We start from the raw sequence: 17,115 nt of genomic DNA on the forward strand, positions 1-17,115 counted from the left end.
AGTTACTCACTTCATAGAATCATAGAACTGGAAGAGAGGAGATTTAAATTAGATATTAGGAAGAAATTCTTCACTATGAGGGTGATGAGACACTGGCCCAGGTTGCCCAGAGAAGCTGTGGCTGCCCCATCCCTGGAGGTGTCCAAGACCAGGTTGGACGGGGCTTGGAGCAACCTTGTCTGGTGGGAGGTGTCCCTGCCCATGGCAGGGGGGGTGGAATAAGATGGTCTTTAAAGGTCCCTTCCAACTCTAACCATTCTATGATTCTACAAACTTAAACTAGTCCAGAAAATCATCAGTCCTGAGGTGATGGCAGTGAACTTCATTACCCTCTTCAGCACTTCCCCCACACTTTGGGGAATAGGGAACGGAGCATTAGTGTTATTGAAATAAAGGCGTGAAACTACATGTGAAGCCTAAGGGAGTCCTTTTCCCTTTTCAAATATACTCCATACAGCCTGAATACTAATTAAGTATAGTAGAAGCATTTAATTTGTAGTAATGAACTTCAAAGGCAAGATCCAACTCCCTAGTCTTCAGAGTAGACTCTTGTTAAGGTCAAGAGAAACACTGCAGGGATCAGACTAGACTAGTAATTCCAGCATAATCAATACACTTGCCTTTCTGTGCATGTGTGTGCACATGCATGTACACACGTGTGTGTATATACATAACATATGCTAATCACACACATACATAGATATATGTAATTTATGTTAATCATACCTGTGTGGGGGTTTTTGTTTTTTGTTTGTTTGTTTTTTAAGAAAAAAACTCAGTGTTATTCAACATATTCATCAACAACCTGGATGAGGGGACAGCGTGTACCCTCAGCAAGTTTGCTGGTGACACAAAACTTGGAGGAGCAGGTGACATACCAGAAGGCTGTGCCACCGTTCAGCGAGACCTGGACAGGCTGGAAAGTTGGGCAGAGAGGAATCTAATGAACTTTAACACGGGCAAGTGTAGGGTTCTGCACCTAGGGAGGAACAACCTTATGAACTGGTACAGGTTAGGGGCTGACCCGCTGAAGAGCAGCTCTGCGGAGAGGGACCTGGGAGTCCCGGGGGACAAGTTGCCCATGAGCGAGCAATGTGCCCTTGTGGCCAAGGCAGCCAATGGTCTCCTGGGGTGTATTAAAAAGAGCGTGGCCAGCAGGTCAAGGGAGGTTGTCCTCCCCCCTCTACTTTGCCCTGGTGAGGCCACATCTGGAGTAATGTGTCCAGTTCTGGGCTCCCCAGTTCAAGAAAGACAGGGAACTGCTGGAGAGGGTCCAGCAAAGGGCTATGAAGATGCTCAGGGGACTGGAGCATCTCTCTGCTGAGGAAAGGCTGAGAGCCCTGGGGCTGTTCAGCCTGGAGAAGAGAAGGCTGAGAGCGGATCTCATCAATGCTGATCAATATCTATAGGGCGGGTGTCAAGAGGATGGGACCAGACTCTTTTCAGTGGTGCTCAGCGACAGGACGAGGGGCAACAGGCACAAACTGGAACATGGAAATTCCATCTCAAGACAAGGCAAAACTTCTTTACTGTGAGGGTGGCCAGAGCACTGGCACAGGCTGCCCAGAGAGGTGATGGAGTCTCCTTCTCTGGAGATATTCAAGACCCACCTGGACATGATCCTGTGCAACCTGCTCTGGGCAAACCGGCTTTGGCAGAGGGGTTGGACTAGATGAACTCCGAAGGTCCCTTCCAAACCCTACCATTCCGTGAAATAAAGAGTGCATCCAAAACTTGCTAGTGTTATTAATGATGAAAATACTACTTACTGGCAGAAGTTATACAAATGCAACAAAATGAACCATAAATTTGGATGGGAAAAGGGAAATCAACAGGATACAAAGCATCAAGACCACCAGGGAATACACCTTTCTCAGCAGCATGCTGTTCTGGAAGTCCATTAAAAGGCAATTAGCAGATTTTCAGTAGGTCATTTTAAAACTAAGACGTAATTCACAGTCATTATAAACAAGCAGAGCTGGTACTGACCTGCCTGCTCTAGACAGGACAGATGGGGCAGCCCCCACCTCCACAAGTGGGACAAAGCAACTAGATCTCTACTTGCAGAGATATAATCAATGCTGTAATTGAGGAAAAACGCAGAGAGAGAGAGAGAGAGAGAGAGACTCGCTTCCCCTTTGGGCAATACAGAATTCACCACACCTATTAGACATCAGTGACGCAGGTCTGATGACTTCTTTTAATTTAATGCTTTTCCATAGATAAGAACATAAAAAAATAATATGGCACAAAAGGTCAAGTAAACCATTAAATGTAAGGTAAGCCATTTTCACTGAAGTGGCACCATTATAGCTATATCAGCACTTTACAGTCTCAAATGAAAGGAGTCTTGGACTGGCCTTATTAGGTAATGACCTTTCACCTCTGTCTCATGCTTGAGTTATAGAAAATACTACTAATTAAATGAATGACGTTATAATGGTGGGAGCCCTTCTGTTTCTGCCTGCCTTCAGGATTTGCACTTGTAGCTGCACAGCAGTAGGAAGACTATGAGGTTTGTGATGTGGAAGTGTGGATTTCTTGCTCACACCTCAGTGTTTAAACGACAGGCCAATGCCACCACCTCTACATCTCGCAGCTACCAGCAATCACATTACCTTCTACACATCCCATCAGTAATGACAAAAGCAATGAAAAGAGTATTGCAAGTATGAAAGGCTTTAACAACACAAACACCAAGTTTTGCAACTGGAGAAATCACAACAACAGGAGTATTAAAAAAATCCAGAACGATGCAGGTACATTGTTCTTTCTAGCTGACACATAAAAGTAAAAAATTGCTGCTGTAGGCAGTGAAGCACTGATCTTACTGCTCCTGTCAGTGTTCTTCAACCATGTAAATCCTGCAGCCAACCTTCCTCTCCAATTCATTCTTTTGAAGAATTCTCGCCCTCTGCTTCATGTTATTCCTACAAGCGCCAGCTGCACCAGTCCTTATTTGAACTGACCGCACATACACACATGTAAAATCTAAAATAACTCATGTTGCAAGCCCTAATAAGAATGCTTTGGGGCAGTATCCACGAACATTTTCATCACCGCAATACAGCAGGTGCTAGTTCAAACAAACATTCCATTTTCTAGCCTCCCAAGACGATGCTGAAAGAGAGCAAAAAAAGAAGCAATAACTGTAGGCTTTACAAACCGAGAAAACACCAGACACTGCAGAGGTGGCAATCAAGCTGTGTTCAGGTTAGCGAGCTACTACTATTATAATTTCACTAAATTGAAAAAAAAAAAAAGAGAGTAGGATTGTTATTTAGTTGTTCCAGGCAAACATCAACGGAGATAATAATCATTTTCTCATGTATGTCCAATTATAACACTGTAGACATTCCCTCCCTCCCAAAATTCTGTGCAAAGTTATTGTTAGCATATTTTCACCTGTCCCAATAACAAACACAATTCTTCATAATAGGCACAGTCATTTGCCGGACTGAAAGGTCTAACACTAAGTAGGATGCATTTTTGGGTAGAAAGCGCCTCATATGGACACAGAACTTGTTGATACATTGCTTGTAAAGCAACATGCTTCCTTTTACCTGAATTTAGAAAAAAGAGCATGCTTACTGAGTTTTCTTTTCATTTAGTAGATGGCGGCACAATGTCAGGAAGCAAACAGCCTCTCCTATTAACTCTTTCCAAATGATTTTATCTCAGTCTTTGGACTGAGGCTGTTCTGCCTCACGGAAGCCTGGACAACTGCAAAGCGCTCCAGAGTTCATGACTCAGCCCACGTACTTGAGGAATCACAAGGTATCTGGAGAGCGGGAAGAATGATAACTTTCCTTATTAGAAAATGCAAAAAGTTGTTTATTTCCCACCAGTGGCTGTCAGCAGAAATTCTGCTGGAGAAGATACTAAGGCCTTTATCCTCCACAACCAAGTGAACCCTACGACTGGTTTTCTGCTCTGACTTTTCACCTAATGGCAGATCCCTCTTCTGAAGATCCAATAGTCTCCTCCTTCTCAAGCAGGGGAAATAATGCTTTGGGATCTTCTCCCTAGGTAAAAGCAGCAACTTCATAAGGAAAGGACTGCAGTCCCTAGCGGAAGAGTGACAGCCTTTAGGGACAACACATGCTAACGGCACGGATCAGCTTCCAAAGCACCCACTGTTTGCTGGTGCCACTCCAGAGCATTTTACACACACAATGATTTTATTTGCTACTGGCACCGAGTTGTCCCCCTGCCCCTCTCCCCCCTCCCTCAAGCCTCAGATTTTGATCAAAAGTTTTCTTATTCAACAGATTTTCTCTGAAGGCACAAAGAAAAGTAGTCACTAGAAATAGCTGGGCATTTCACAATATAGAAGTAGCTTCTAGACGAGACTTACATGTGTGCCAGCAGCACAGCAGAGTCAAACAATAGTACCATCAGCCTCTTGGCTGAAAACAGTGAAATGAAACATCAGAGTCATTAGAAAAATCTGGTAAAAATATCAGCATGATTCCTACTGAAAAACACCAATGGAAGAGGGCTAGTGGATGTTATAAAGTGTATACACAGAGTTTGGGTGCATCTCATGTTGGATATCAAGCCCTTGGTTCTCAAATACTACTTACGTACTCTGATTATTATTTTACCAATGACATACCAGCATATTTATTACAGATGGTGACACCCTCAGCATTTGTGAAAATACTTATAAATTAAATACAGTAAAATATTTAAACTCCTCACACTGACATTTTCATTGTCATTTAGCCAATGTACAGTTTGTTCTGTAGCAGAAGAGAGAACCAGAACGCTTCAAACGCAGCAGCAAAAGATCGGGTTTAATACATCCGATAGCCTACTGCCACCAACAGGAAAACAGCAGAATTGCTCCAGATGTAAAGTAACTTTTTATTACCGGTGGAACTAACACAGTAAATTAAACTCATGTAAGGAGGAGACTAATTTAGCATTTTAACCAGGATGAAGAAGTCTTTGAAAATCAAAAAATCTGGAGGTGAGAACTTGCAAAAGCTGATCTCTTCCAGCTTCTCAGTGTTTTGAAACCTTATGAGTCAGGAGGTTGGGAAGTATGAGGGCAGAGGGTATAAGCCAATTGAGAGAAGAACATTGAAAGGGTACAGTTCTCCAGGGCCAGCCTTCCTAGGGCTTTATTCTACTTTGCAGCATATTCCACACAAGAAAATAAATTAGCTTTTTAAAAAAGTAAATGTAATAAGGCAACATGATTTATCTAGAAAATAAATTCAGCATTTTAGAAAGAGGTCAGATGAGTCACGCACATTCAGCAGACCTATGGGCAGGAAAGGAAAAAGCTGTAAGAAGTTCATCACAACATCTTTTATAAATACAAAATCAGGACTACCCTATATGCAAACCAGGGGGAAAGAAACATTGAAATACTTATTGCTGCAGCAAATATGATACACTTTTGTGGCCCTCATTCATCTCCATACTTTTCAGAGGTGCTGTGCTTTGCACAGGTGGAATGCAGGAGGGTACTGGAAAGTCCTTCACCTCATTTATACTCAGCTGTAATACAAGCATGTGGTTGATTTATGGTACTGATCTATGATTACTACTTCGAAGACATGAAGTACTACAGCAATTAAGTCACAAGGGCAATGAATCTCTGCTTCTAACCATCAAGAAGGTGGGTGCCAGAGAAAAAATCCTAAAGAGACAGGAACAAGGCATTATGCATCCCACCCAATTTAGGTGCTCACATTCCCCATAAAGTCAACAGAAGACATTATAAGACATCTGATCTTCTCCACATGGACCATACAAAGGACCTGGGTTTCTAAATGAGGTATTTGAAAATAAACAGTATGGAACCTCCCAGAGGAATGTATTTGGTGTGATTAGGTACCATCATCACTGGAGACAGAAAAGTTACCTGTCTTCTGAACTTCAGATGCAGATCAGTGCACACAAAGGAAATGGCTGCATAAACAAGTCCTCTGACTTTCTGCTGTTTGCTCCCCTTCCTCCACCACCCAGAGGAGGAAGGGGAAAAAAAAGCCACCATAAAAAGATAACACAAACACCGCTGTTAACATTTTAATGATGCAGATTTTTCACAATGAATTAAATATCAAGACTGGAATAAAATTTCTCAGAAACTCATGTGACAATTGACAAGGAAGGGACAACATATATCTTCAAGTGGAGCTTGCTCCTTCAGGTGCTGGGGAGACACCAGCATCCAAGATGTGTGTCCAAGGACTAAGATGTTATAAGCGCAGAGGAATGCTTTTGAAGTTTGCTGTTATCAGCAAATACAATATAACACAAAAGCCCCAATACTTAAATTCACAGAGATACGTAAGGTATTCAGGCAGCTCTCTGAAGTACACACGTATGTGTTTTGCAGTTCTCAGCTGCTTAAAGATTTAGTTAAGCAACTTGGAGGGCCAAGATGACTTTCCCCTCACCCTTCCCCTGCTGCATCGTTCAAATGGAAAGAAACAGCTCACACCATCTCTCTGTGCGATGGCTTCAGACAATGGATTTTTTTTCCACTACGTAGATGGAGGGAAAGGAAAATAAGTTCAAGCCTCCCTGCTTCCAAAGTACAACTCTAATTAACAACCTTTCCCCCCTGCATTGGGAGGTGCGAAAGACAGAGGGCCCTCAAAATGACCAGAAAACCAAGGCATTTTTTAGGATGCTCTAGAACAGAGAGCCTGAAAACATCCACAGGACTTAGGTGTTACTTCCTTTAAGTCACCTGCTAGAAATAAGCAGCACAAAATCCATGCATACTTAACATGAAGTTGTGTCTGTACAAAGTAGTTTGTGTACTGCTTAGCTCAAAAGTGTGATGAACTGCATAAACTTTGGTTATTTCCAGGAATTTCACCCATAAGGAGATGAGCAGAGTGGTGGCCATGAAGACCATGAGACACACCTGAGAACAGTGAGATGCTAATTTAAATTGGAAGGCATGACCTCGAAGATCACAGTTGTTACCAGTTTTGGCTATTAAAGCAGCACACAGGGAACATGATATCCTCTCCCCAACATACTGCCATCCTCCTAAGCTATATGCCTATGTTACAATAATGGGTAAATATCCAGTAATTTTAATCATCTGTGTTTTCTTGGGCCTGAATTAACATTATGTTCAGAATATGACATCTCCACAGTGCTTGAATACAAGTTGTATTTGAGAGGGAAAGGAAAAAAAACCCACAGACAAAACCAGAGTCTTAAGTCCTGCAAGAATCAATCTTTATGATTCAGCTTTCATTCCAAGGTTTTCAAGGCATCATATGAATCTGATCATTAAAGGAATAATGGACCCTTCAAAAAAAAAAAAAAAAAACAGAAAATGAGTGCCAGCGCCCTCACGAAATTCCGAATCTGTCACATATATTTGCCTACCTAAGTTTCTCTAGCTATTTCCTCTGGATACGGCACTGCTTTTTCTTCTGGCCTCAAACACATATTGGCTGAAAAGCTGTCACATTTCAGCGATGGCTAAAGAGCTACCCATTTCTGCAAACAGAAAAACAAAGCCTACAGAGAGTTTGGAGATTATTCATATGAAGTTATCATTTATCTAAAGTTACTTTACTGCAATGATGCATTGAAACGACTAGGAAAATACTACTTGTGTTTCTTATCTACCACATCTCTCAGAGTAAGTCAAAAGCACCTCAGAAAAAAGCACCAAGAAAAACAGGTGGGGTGGGTGGGGGAGAAAATAACCACCAGGTCTGAAAAATTACTATGAGAAAAGGGGAGAACGGGTACCACAGTAAAATTTGGCTCAGGCAGATTTAGAGAGGAAACTAATTTTAAGAATAAAACTGAAAAGCAAATCAAGAATTGAACAGGAATCTACAGCAAAGTGTTGAAATGTTAGCCAGAATACAGGGGGAGGCAGGGAACGTAGGGAGTATTAGTTTCTTTTTCTAAAAGAATGAGAGACAGAAAGCCATCTTTTTTTTCAGTGATACTGTCAGGTAGAACTCAAAACTTCCTGGCTTGTAGCCATGGATTCAGACACCAATCCTCATGTTAGTTCCTGTGCTCTGGTAACGCAGGTGACCATCACCTCAAGAGACAGAGCAGAGCACAGGCAGTGTGCCCAATTCTGAGAAACTCTAGTTCACTGCTCAGTACATCAACAGCCATTGATTTCAGTCTATTTCAATATGCCAGCAAAATAGCTGGCTACTGAAGAGAGAGCACATCTTGCTTCCAGCTCCCCTTTGCTCCTGGCTATGTAGTCCCAACTGCCTCCTTTAATCACCTCTGACGCTTGTCAGTTCTTTGTCATGAGACAATTTAAACTCAGGAACTTTGCAGTGATTCTTTTTTATTTCCTCCCTTTGAGTTATTCAGTAACCCGACAGAAAAGCGTCAGCTCACAGAGCGGTCCAGAAAGCACTGTAGTTGTCAGAAGGTAAGAAGCAGTGGATGGGGTGAAAGGGCCAAGACCCGCCATTCTGGCAACACCGCACTTCCCAACTGGCATGCAGTCTTGCAGAACTCGTGGCAGACCCAACTGCTCTGCCCACTGAGGCGGCTGTCCTCAGGTATAGAATCACAGAACGGTTAGAATTGGAGGGGACCTTAAAGATCATCAAGTTCCACCACGCTGCCATGGGCAGGGACACTTCCCACCAGACCAGGTTGCTCCAAGCCCCGTCCAACCTGGCCTTGAACACCTCTAGGGATGGGGCAGCCACAGCCTCTCTGGGCAACCTGGGCCAGGGGCTCACCACCCTCACAGGAAAGAATTTCTTCCTAATATCTAATTCAAATTTCCCCTCTTTCAGTGTAAAACTGTTCCCCCTTGTCCTATGGCTCCACTCCCTGATCAAGAGTCCCTCCCCAGCTTTCCTGGAGCCCCTTTAGGCACTGCAAGGGGCTATGAGGTCTCCCTGGAGCCTTCTCTTCTCCAGGCTGAACACCCCCAACTCTCTCAGCCTGTCCTCACAGCAGAGGGGCTCCAGCCCTTGGAGCATCTCTGTGGTCTCCTCTGGCCCTGCTCCAGCAGGTCCATGTCCTTCTTACGTTGGGGGCCCCAGAGCTGAACACAGCCCGGCATGAGCAGCAATGAAGAAGCACCAAATTGAAGTGGCAGGCTTCACAGGTGCAGTTCCTTACCTGATGCACAAAGAGGGAGGCTGCCGCCAGCAGCACTGCGGGCACAGCATCACCACGAGAGACTAAGCTGAACCTGGTGACACCGCGCTGAATGATTCGGTCATTTAAAACAGCGGTTAACTGCTCATCTGCTACGCTAACACACATGTTTGCACGAACATACTGACTCCCAATACAAAAAAAGCAATATAGAGAAGTGGAGAAAAAAGGGGGGGGACATTTTACTGTAATTTTTCTTTTAAAGAGCACATACACACTTACTTTTGACCTTGTCACAACTAAGAACACAGAGAGAAGCAAGCAAAGCTAATTTCTTTTGAAATTTCTGCCCTTTTTTTTCCATCATACAGACTAACCCCAAGGATTCTCTGGAGAACAGCAATTTAAAAGATGTTGCTTTGAAAACAGACTGATGATCTTCAGCCATACAAACAGCACGCAGTGAAATAAACGTCTAGTGACAGGGGAAATACAGTGAGCAAACATGTCATGGCTTTATTTGTATGCAAAAAAAAGCCTCTCCTTTAGAAAAGGAGAAAGACAACGTAAAAAGCTCACTGCTAAACGCGGGGGTTTGGGCATGAAAAGTTATCCAGCCAAAACTGGATACGCTAGATATTGGATAACTTAAACGCCTACTGCATTCGGTTTAATTTTTTCCGTCAGGAACGTACCCAAAATCTACAGCCCGAGCGTCCAACCCCGCAAACCCGGCGGGGTGCAGCCACCGGGCGCCGCTTTACCCCCGTCCCACAGCGAGGGAAAACATAGGAGCCCTCGTCTACCCCCGGCTGACGGGCTCCCGAGGGGCGGCGGCGGGGAAGCAGAGCCCGACCTCTGTCGGGGCCCGGCTCCCCGCCACACCGGGCCCTCCGGAGCCCCGTGTCCACCCCAGCCGCTAACCTGCAGGAGGCCGCCCATCTTGGCGCGCAGGGCACGGAACTCCTCCGGCGCCGCCTCAGGGTAGAGCTGCCCGCGCAGCAGCTCCTCCGTGATGCCCGTCTTGCCGTAATAGGCGGCCTGGGCGATGCCGTTGAGGAGCCCGCTCAGCGGCTTGGAGCCGTCGCCCGGCGGCGGCGGCGGCGCCTCCATCGCTGAGGGGGGGAAGGGGCGGAGCCAGCCGCGGGCCCCGCCCAGCAGTACGGCGGCCGCACGGGGACAGCCCACGCCGCGCCCGCCCCGGCAAGGGACAAGGCAACAAACGCCAAGGGAACAGACGTCGGCTCCAGAGGGGTTTTATTGAACAGAAATCTCGAGGCCCATACATTGTAACTCATTATCAAGACAATTAATGAGACGTGTAATGACCGTGGCCCACCAGTATCCGATCTCATGCAATGTTTCAAAAGTATCAGTGATCGAAAAAAGGCGAAAAACCCACAAAAAAAAACCCTTCCCATCCAAACCCTCTCCCATTAACCTGAACCCCACAGGAATGACTAGAAAGCAGAAATTTATTGTAGCCAAACTGTTTCTTCGAGCAAAAATACTCCGTTTTACCAAATACTCAGGTATTTTAACGACATTTCCCAAGGCTTTACTCTCTGTCCCTTCGCCGGAAGATGCGGCATAGACCAAGAGACACGGGAACAGCTATGAAAAAGGTACCAATAAAAATCAAGTGTTTTCTCTGTGCACTGTTCTAGACAAGTTTAAATATAAAAAAAATATTAAAATGCTCTGCCTGTAGAAGCATACGCAGTCACAAAAGACTGTCCGCTCTCAAGAAACACATCTACAGCAAATTTTTTTAACACAGTGGCATCATTTACCACCTGATTTCCATTATTTAAGCCCTTCATAGTGGCACCCTCTACCACACACAAGAAATAACATTCAAAAATGGAAAACGCAAATTTGTGATCAACACAATCTGTTCCACCCAGTTCTTTATTTGGCGTCTTTCCATAAGGAGAGAAAAGGCCGGGCAGGCGCCGGCTGTCCTCGCCCAAGGGGAGCCCACTGTATGCTTTCTGAAGCCGGGAAGAATGAACACTAAGGGCATCTCCAAGCTTTTTCCGCTCTCTCCATTCATTTGGACAGTATTTAAAGAGTCCTTTTTTTCCCCAGGGTATTTAGATTAAATGGCATCTTTAGATGCTTTAAAGAATCTGGAGATACCGGAGTTTCCTTCAATCACTAGAAATTAATATATAGCATGAGAAATGCAACTCCATTTGGGTACTGATTCTTCGCTGCACAGCTGACCCTTCTGAGACTCCAAACTCTTCTCCAATGAGTAAAGTTCACGGCTGCTCGCGTTTAAAAAGAAAAGGGAGCAGGGCAGTAGCTTTGCCATGGAATACGAAGAGCTCTGTCACTCTGGTTCCAATTTCTGAAGATACAATTCCTCGATGACACGCTATCTTCTGCTGCAAGCTGAAGTACATCATTAAGTCCTAACAAGCAATGCTGGTTTACTGACTTAGGTTGAGGTCCAAACATTAATTTATTCTTAGAACTGCTTTTTCTTGTCAGATCTCAGCGTACTCAGTGCCTCACACGAAGATGGCAAAAAGGCTGGTGAAAAGTGCATATTTTGACTTCAAAATCAGTATAAAATTATTCAGAATGCACATGGCAGCAACCAGTGACCTGTGTCTTAAGATTATTATTTATTTTGGGTTTTTTTGTAAAGAACCTTCTTTTTAAACAAATTAAAAATACATTGAAAAGCTCTCTCTCTATATATACACAGTACATGTTCAAACTTCCCTTCATTGTGATGCCACCTGTGGTTTAAGCAGAAAAACGAGAGTTCTTGATCCAAAACTCCGCAGCATTACAGCCACCTTGGGCAGCACGGCACCCCACACGGCCAAGACCCAGCCGTTTTGGGAATACTTCATTTGTTGTTGATCACCTGAACCGTTTTTCGGCCGTAGTGGTAATAGCTGTATGCAGATGTTACTGTCGTGAAAGCTGTGATGCACCTTTGGGGAAAATAAGTCGTTTGAGTCTAAGTACAATAATAAAAAGCACTATTTTTAAGCATCTTGGCTGTTTTTCACTACACAGTCAAGGACTGTGTCCTACAGAAATGGAGTTTACAGTTTATATCCTGAAATTCAGTACTAAGCAGAGGATTAGATGAACAAAGGAACTGCCATCCAGCACTATGTAGCATACTTCAGCGTAACTGCATCCTACGCCAAATTTTTATCTTATCAGCACTTGTTTTAGAAAAAGAAAGACCAAAGATCTCTTTCAGTATTTGTACCCTATATTATTTTTACCAGCTTGAGAACTGACTGGTGTGAGAAACTTGGTAGTAGGAAAAGGGGAGCGTTCAAATCATACAAGGCTTGAATTTATCATTCTACCAAGTTCCAAAGCTAAAAGCATAAGTTTCCGCTTCAGCCTCTTTTGTTGCTTTACCAGAAGCTGGGTAATAACCATATATATTTCTAAATCAGCAGTGGTCCTCGGTGCCAAAGGCCGACACCATTCAGGTGGGAGCTGCCACTACAGTCCTGCCCTCCCTGGACATGCTGCCGGACTCACCCAGGTCATTTCTGAGAAGGTTTACAGAGGACCCCGGGAACTTACACCCAGCATTTCTCCATCCCTCACAACACGGTAACTCTCTCAGAGGCCCAAACAAGTAGCAAGGCAAGCGTCTTTCACAGAAGCAATTCTAGACTCGGCTTTCCAACAGGATGACAAACCACCTTGACCGTTAAGACCAAGGTTCCTAGTTCCTTAGAATCTTTGAGGTTTGGATGTTTTTATTTCCTAAAGGACAAGTAACACCAGATTTTCCACTGCTTTAAGTTAGTAAGTAATTCCACTCTTTGCTGTTCACCCTCTTTTCTCCTGAGCAGTTAGGTGCGAGTTCAGAACAATAACTGCACTTGTAACAACTGCCTTCAGCTACGATTCAGACACAGTTCAGAACTCCAATGACAGCAGTGAGAGGAACAACCACTGTTTAAGGAGGTACGTTCCCGTACGCCTGCTTCTATTTGATCCCTTCCCTTCCTTCCTTCCTATAGTCTAGCAGGAACCACTGATTTCTTCAGGTGCTTTTCAAAGAGGCTTCAGAAACCTAGATTTCAAGATAGCAGGTACAGCATAAAGCAAAAATAAGAAAACACTTCCCACTTCACGTCTATTTGTACTGATATCAAGGTTGCTTTTTCAAGGACACTTACGGCATGAATAAATAAAGAATCATACAGCCTTTCTACCCATTCCCTTCTTTTCTATTAACCTGAATTTACATTTTGCCTGTGTACACCACATCTATTTTGAAGACTTGTTTCTTTAGCTATTATTCCTGGATCTTAACTAGTTTCATTTGACTACTTTTTGCTTGTGTAGTAAATTAAGTACCAATAAATATCTACCTCCTGTGTCAGTTAAGAACAAATGTGTAAAAATTCAGACATATGGGTCTATTACATCATCCAGGCATGGTTTTTGTTCCAGACAATTAGATTTATCTCAATTACCAATTTCTTCAGGAGAACATTAAGTTATCTGAAAAACGGCGAAGAGATGAAGTTACCATAGTGTCTGTAGATATACACTGTCCACATAATTGAAAACAGGAGCTGCTAAAGAAGCTGCCACCAAGATTAGCTGAACCGCTGTATTCATCTGATAAAAGCAAAATAGGAAATGTGACCAAAATGAAGACATGTACTATGAAAGGAATACCAATATACACTTTGATTACTAGTTTAAGTACTAGTCTCTATACAGAAAATTTATTTAGAAACCTCTTTTAAATGAAGCATCTCACAAACTTGAAATCAGCACGTGCTCTGACAGAGTATTGCTGGAAATCTGTCAGGATTTAAGGTGCCTCCAAATTAGTTGGCATTATTTTGAAGCCACACTCAGCAGTAAACAGCCTCCTCCCTCCAAACTACACACCACCCCCAGTACTGAGGAGTTATCTTTTGTAAGGAGTTATGACTCTTACCTTGCTAATGAATGTTGGTTTTAATTGGGCAGTAGCATAACAAGGGTTAAAATACCTACTCAGTGTTCTCTGTTGGGATAGAAAAGAGAAGAAAGAAAAAAAAAAAAGGCAATTCTAGTATGTTCAATTTGATATACCTGACATATACATATACATGACACAGAAAAGTCAACTGTAACACTAAAGAATTATACTGCTGCTGCTCTTATATGATTTATTACACATCATACACGGGGGAAAAAGTTATCAGTAGCTCTGACTCATCTTTATGAGGCCTATTTTATGAAATACTGTTCTGCTTACAAATCTATCTGGCAAAAGAACAAGCACAGCATTACATCTTAGGCTACCCACCCAAGTTTTGAGCAACCACTAAGTCTCAAGATGAAAATCTCTGGGTTACAGCTTTGTTAAAGGCTTATTCATCCTTTTTTATGCTTGCAAAAATACAGAAGATTTAATCAAAATAAAAGGTTTACATGTTCATACAATTTTGTTTAATACCACACACTTACCGGTGGAGAAAGAGTTTTGTATCGCACATAAAAAACAGCAGCAATGAGTGCTACATCCCTCAGGATAATCATAGAAGTAAGCGAAACTGAAAAAACAAGCCAACAGGATCTAGTGAAAAATCACATCCATGATTAAAACCAACACAAAAAAGAACACAAAATACGAAGCAAGAAGAAATAACCACTCCCAACTTCTTCTGAACAAGTCTTATGCACTACTGAAGATTTTTAACATGACTTCTGAAAGTCTTAAAACAAGCTAGTCTATGAGAAACCTTTTCACATAGCTGCTATTGCTTTAAAGAAAGTACATCTGAAATCGGCAGTAACACTTTTTGTTTTGCAAGTCTATTGTGGTGGGGGAGTGTTGTTTTTTAAGAATTTAATAGGAGCAAATGACAAAGCGCAACAGACAAAGCAAGAGTTTTGAGTATACACAGTTTTCCTTCTAGACACAACAAATATTACTACACATAAAGTTAGCTTCTTTACTTATGTAGTAGATGCAAGTAATAACATTTTCTCACCTGGGATAAGATTTGCACAAGTCAGGCTGACATAGAGCACACTGATGAGAATTTTATCAGCCAGAGGATCAAGAGCACTTCCCAAAGCCGATTTCTGATTAGCCCAGTTTCGTGCAATAAATCCATCCAACTAGGAAAAAACAAAGTTCAATGTTTCTCTGTTCAAAAACAAAGAATACACACAGTTTATATATGCTACTGGTATAGAGATATTTCATGAATGACATCACATAATACAGCTACTTTAACTATGATGAAATATGATACCTGTTAGCTGATATTTGTATCATGCTTTTTTCATATTGCATTCCAGATTCCAGAAGCCTCAGAATATATTCAATTGTCATAATTAAAAAATAAATATAAAAAAAAAAAGAAAGGGGTAAAAGGTAAAAAAAAAAAAAAAAAAAGGTAACCGATGTTCTAAAATTCACACAATTATGGTCACAATGGGTGCACGGGGTACACCGGCACATGGTAATGGACCACTAGATGCATAAGCCCACCTGGGGCCGGGCAGGGAACCCCGAGATCCCCTTTGCTCCACCAGCACTAAGTCCCCTTCGGACACCTGCGAGTTCCCTTCGCAATGTCTCAAAGGCTGTTTATAGCATTTCTAGAAAACAATGAGTATAAAAACTAATCTGTTTATTCATTTCCATTCTCCATCGGAGTCTAAATTTCAATGCACATCACCATAACCCACGCTACCCGCCAGAAGTATTTCAGAACTGATGTAAACATACCAAATCTGTTACGCCAGCCAGAACAAAGACACCTAGTGCAACATTGAAATTTTCTTCAACAATCAAATAGCCTAAAACGGGCGCCAAACCCATTCTTGCCATTGACAGGATATTTGGGATCGTCCAGGGGTTTTCATACTAGAAAGCAAGAAAGTAAAAACTTCAGGCCGGGAAGGCAAAACCTAACTTAATGAATTCTGTCACACGCTAAGACTAATCACAGATTTTACGTTGAAATAGCCAGAAAACGGTCCCAAGTTCTGCCGTTTGCACAAGACACACCGACACGGCTCTCCCCACAACGACTAAACATTAACTCAGCCTTCAAAAGCCAAACACGCCGCCACCGGGAGACCCCCAAAACCTTTGTTTTTTTCTCTGAATTTAGCCGGGGACAGCAGGCAGCAGGGCTCTGGCAGCTACCCCCCTCTCGGCCCTTCCCTCCCTCAGCGGCGGCGCGACAGCTTCCCGCAGCGACATGGCGAGAACCTGCCCGACGCACCCCCCTCCCCGGTCACCTACCAGCTCGGCGTATCGCCCCGCCACACGCCGTTCCCGGGGAAGCGGGGGGTCCGGCGGCCCGGTCCCGCCGCTCCCCGCCACACGCCGCTGCCCGGCTCCGCCGCTGAGAAGGCGCGCGGCGGCGGCGCGGGGCGCGCGCAGCAGCCGTTGGGGCACCCCCCTGCCCGCCGCCAGGCAGAAGACGACGCCGCCGCCGTCACCATGGCGGCTGCCGACCCCCCCGCTCCCCTCCGCCAAAGGCCTAGCGCCGCCGCCCGCCCTCCTCCGCCCCGCACCGCGGAGGAGCCCCCAAAATCCCCTGCCCAGCCAAGCGGCGGCCAGCATGGTGCAGGGGGTAGCGGCTGTCCGCGGCCCGCTTACGGCCTTGCCCGCGGAAGCGAGCGGCCTCCCACCGCCGCCATGACGAGACCGGCGGGGGCTGGGGGACAGGGTACGAGCCGCCCGGGTTGGTGCGAGGCGACGTGCGGCTTTTTTTTTTTTTTTTTTTGCGACGCTTTACGGCAGCCCCCCTCCCCGCCGCGCGCTTTACGGCAGGCTACCAGCAAATTACCAAAAACCCAAAACAAAACAAAACAAAAAAACAACCCGCCGCGAGGGGAAAAACCCGCTTTTCCGCCGTTTTGCGGTCTACCTGGCGGCCGACGCTCTCCCCTGGCGGCCCCCGGGCGCGGACGGCGGTGTCCATGGCGGCATGGCGGGCGGCTGCGTGGGGTCAGTCCGCCGCTGGCGAGGGCCGGGCCGCGCTGGGTGCTCCCGCTCTTCCCCGACGAGCC

The 17,115-nt window shown here is 44.4% G+C and overlaps 2 protein-coding genes across 3 annotated transcripts in view; both read right to left on the reverse strand.

Moving 5' to 3' along the window:
* The window catches only part of COMMD1 (copper metabolism domain containing 1), an 83,939-nt gene extending 73,740 nt beyond the window's left edge, over nt 1-10,199 (reverse strand). For both annotated transcript variants that reach the window (XM_082480324.1, XM_082480325.1), the window contains exon 1: nt 10,006-10,199. In XM_082480324.1, the coding sequence (XP_082336450.1) occupies nt 10,006-10,194 (189 nt within the window). In that variant the 5' untranslated portion in view covers nt 10,195-10,199. The remainder of the gene's footprint in view (nt 1-10,005) is intronic.
* A 1,494-nt stretch (nt 10,200-11,693) lies between these two features.
* CRLS1 (cardiolipin synthase 1) lies at nt 11,694-16,794 on the reverse strand. The gene is made up of 7 exons (XM_082480515.1): nt 16,343-16,794; nt 15,821-15,958; nt 15,075-15,204; nt 14,548-14,633; nt 14,033-14,101; nt 13,613-13,704; nt 11,694-12,035 (listed from the first exon to the last, which is right to left on the reverse strand). Exons 1-7 carry the CDS (start codon nt 16,664-16,666, stop codon nt 11,948-11,950), a joined length of 927 nt encoding a protein of 308 aa, XP_082336641.1. The 5' UTR covers nt 16,667-16,794; the 3' UTR covers nt 11,694-11,947.
* Between the last annotated feature and the right edge of the window lie 321 nt (nt 16,795-17,115).

This window comes from Vanellus vanellus (assembly GCF_965231255.1).
Source record: "Vanellus vanellus genome assembly, chromosome: 3".
Taxonomy (NCBI): Eukaryota; Metazoa; Chordata; class Aves; order Charadriiformes; family Charadriidae; genus Vanellus; species Vanellus vanellus.

Coding starts and splice junctions, on each gene's coding strand:
- CRLS1 (XM_082480515.1), bottom strand. CDS start 16,666: ATGCTGGCCGCCGCTTGGCTGGGCAGGGGATTTTGGGGGCTCCTCCGC. Junction 14,102..14,547: donor ACAAAACTCTTTCTCCACCG/GTAAGTGTGTGG, acceptor CTATCCCAACAG/AGAACACTGAGTAGGTATTT. Junction 12,036..13,612: donor GTATATCTACAGACACTATG/GTAACTTCATCT, acceptor TTTTCCCCAAAG/GTGCATCACAGCTTTCACGA.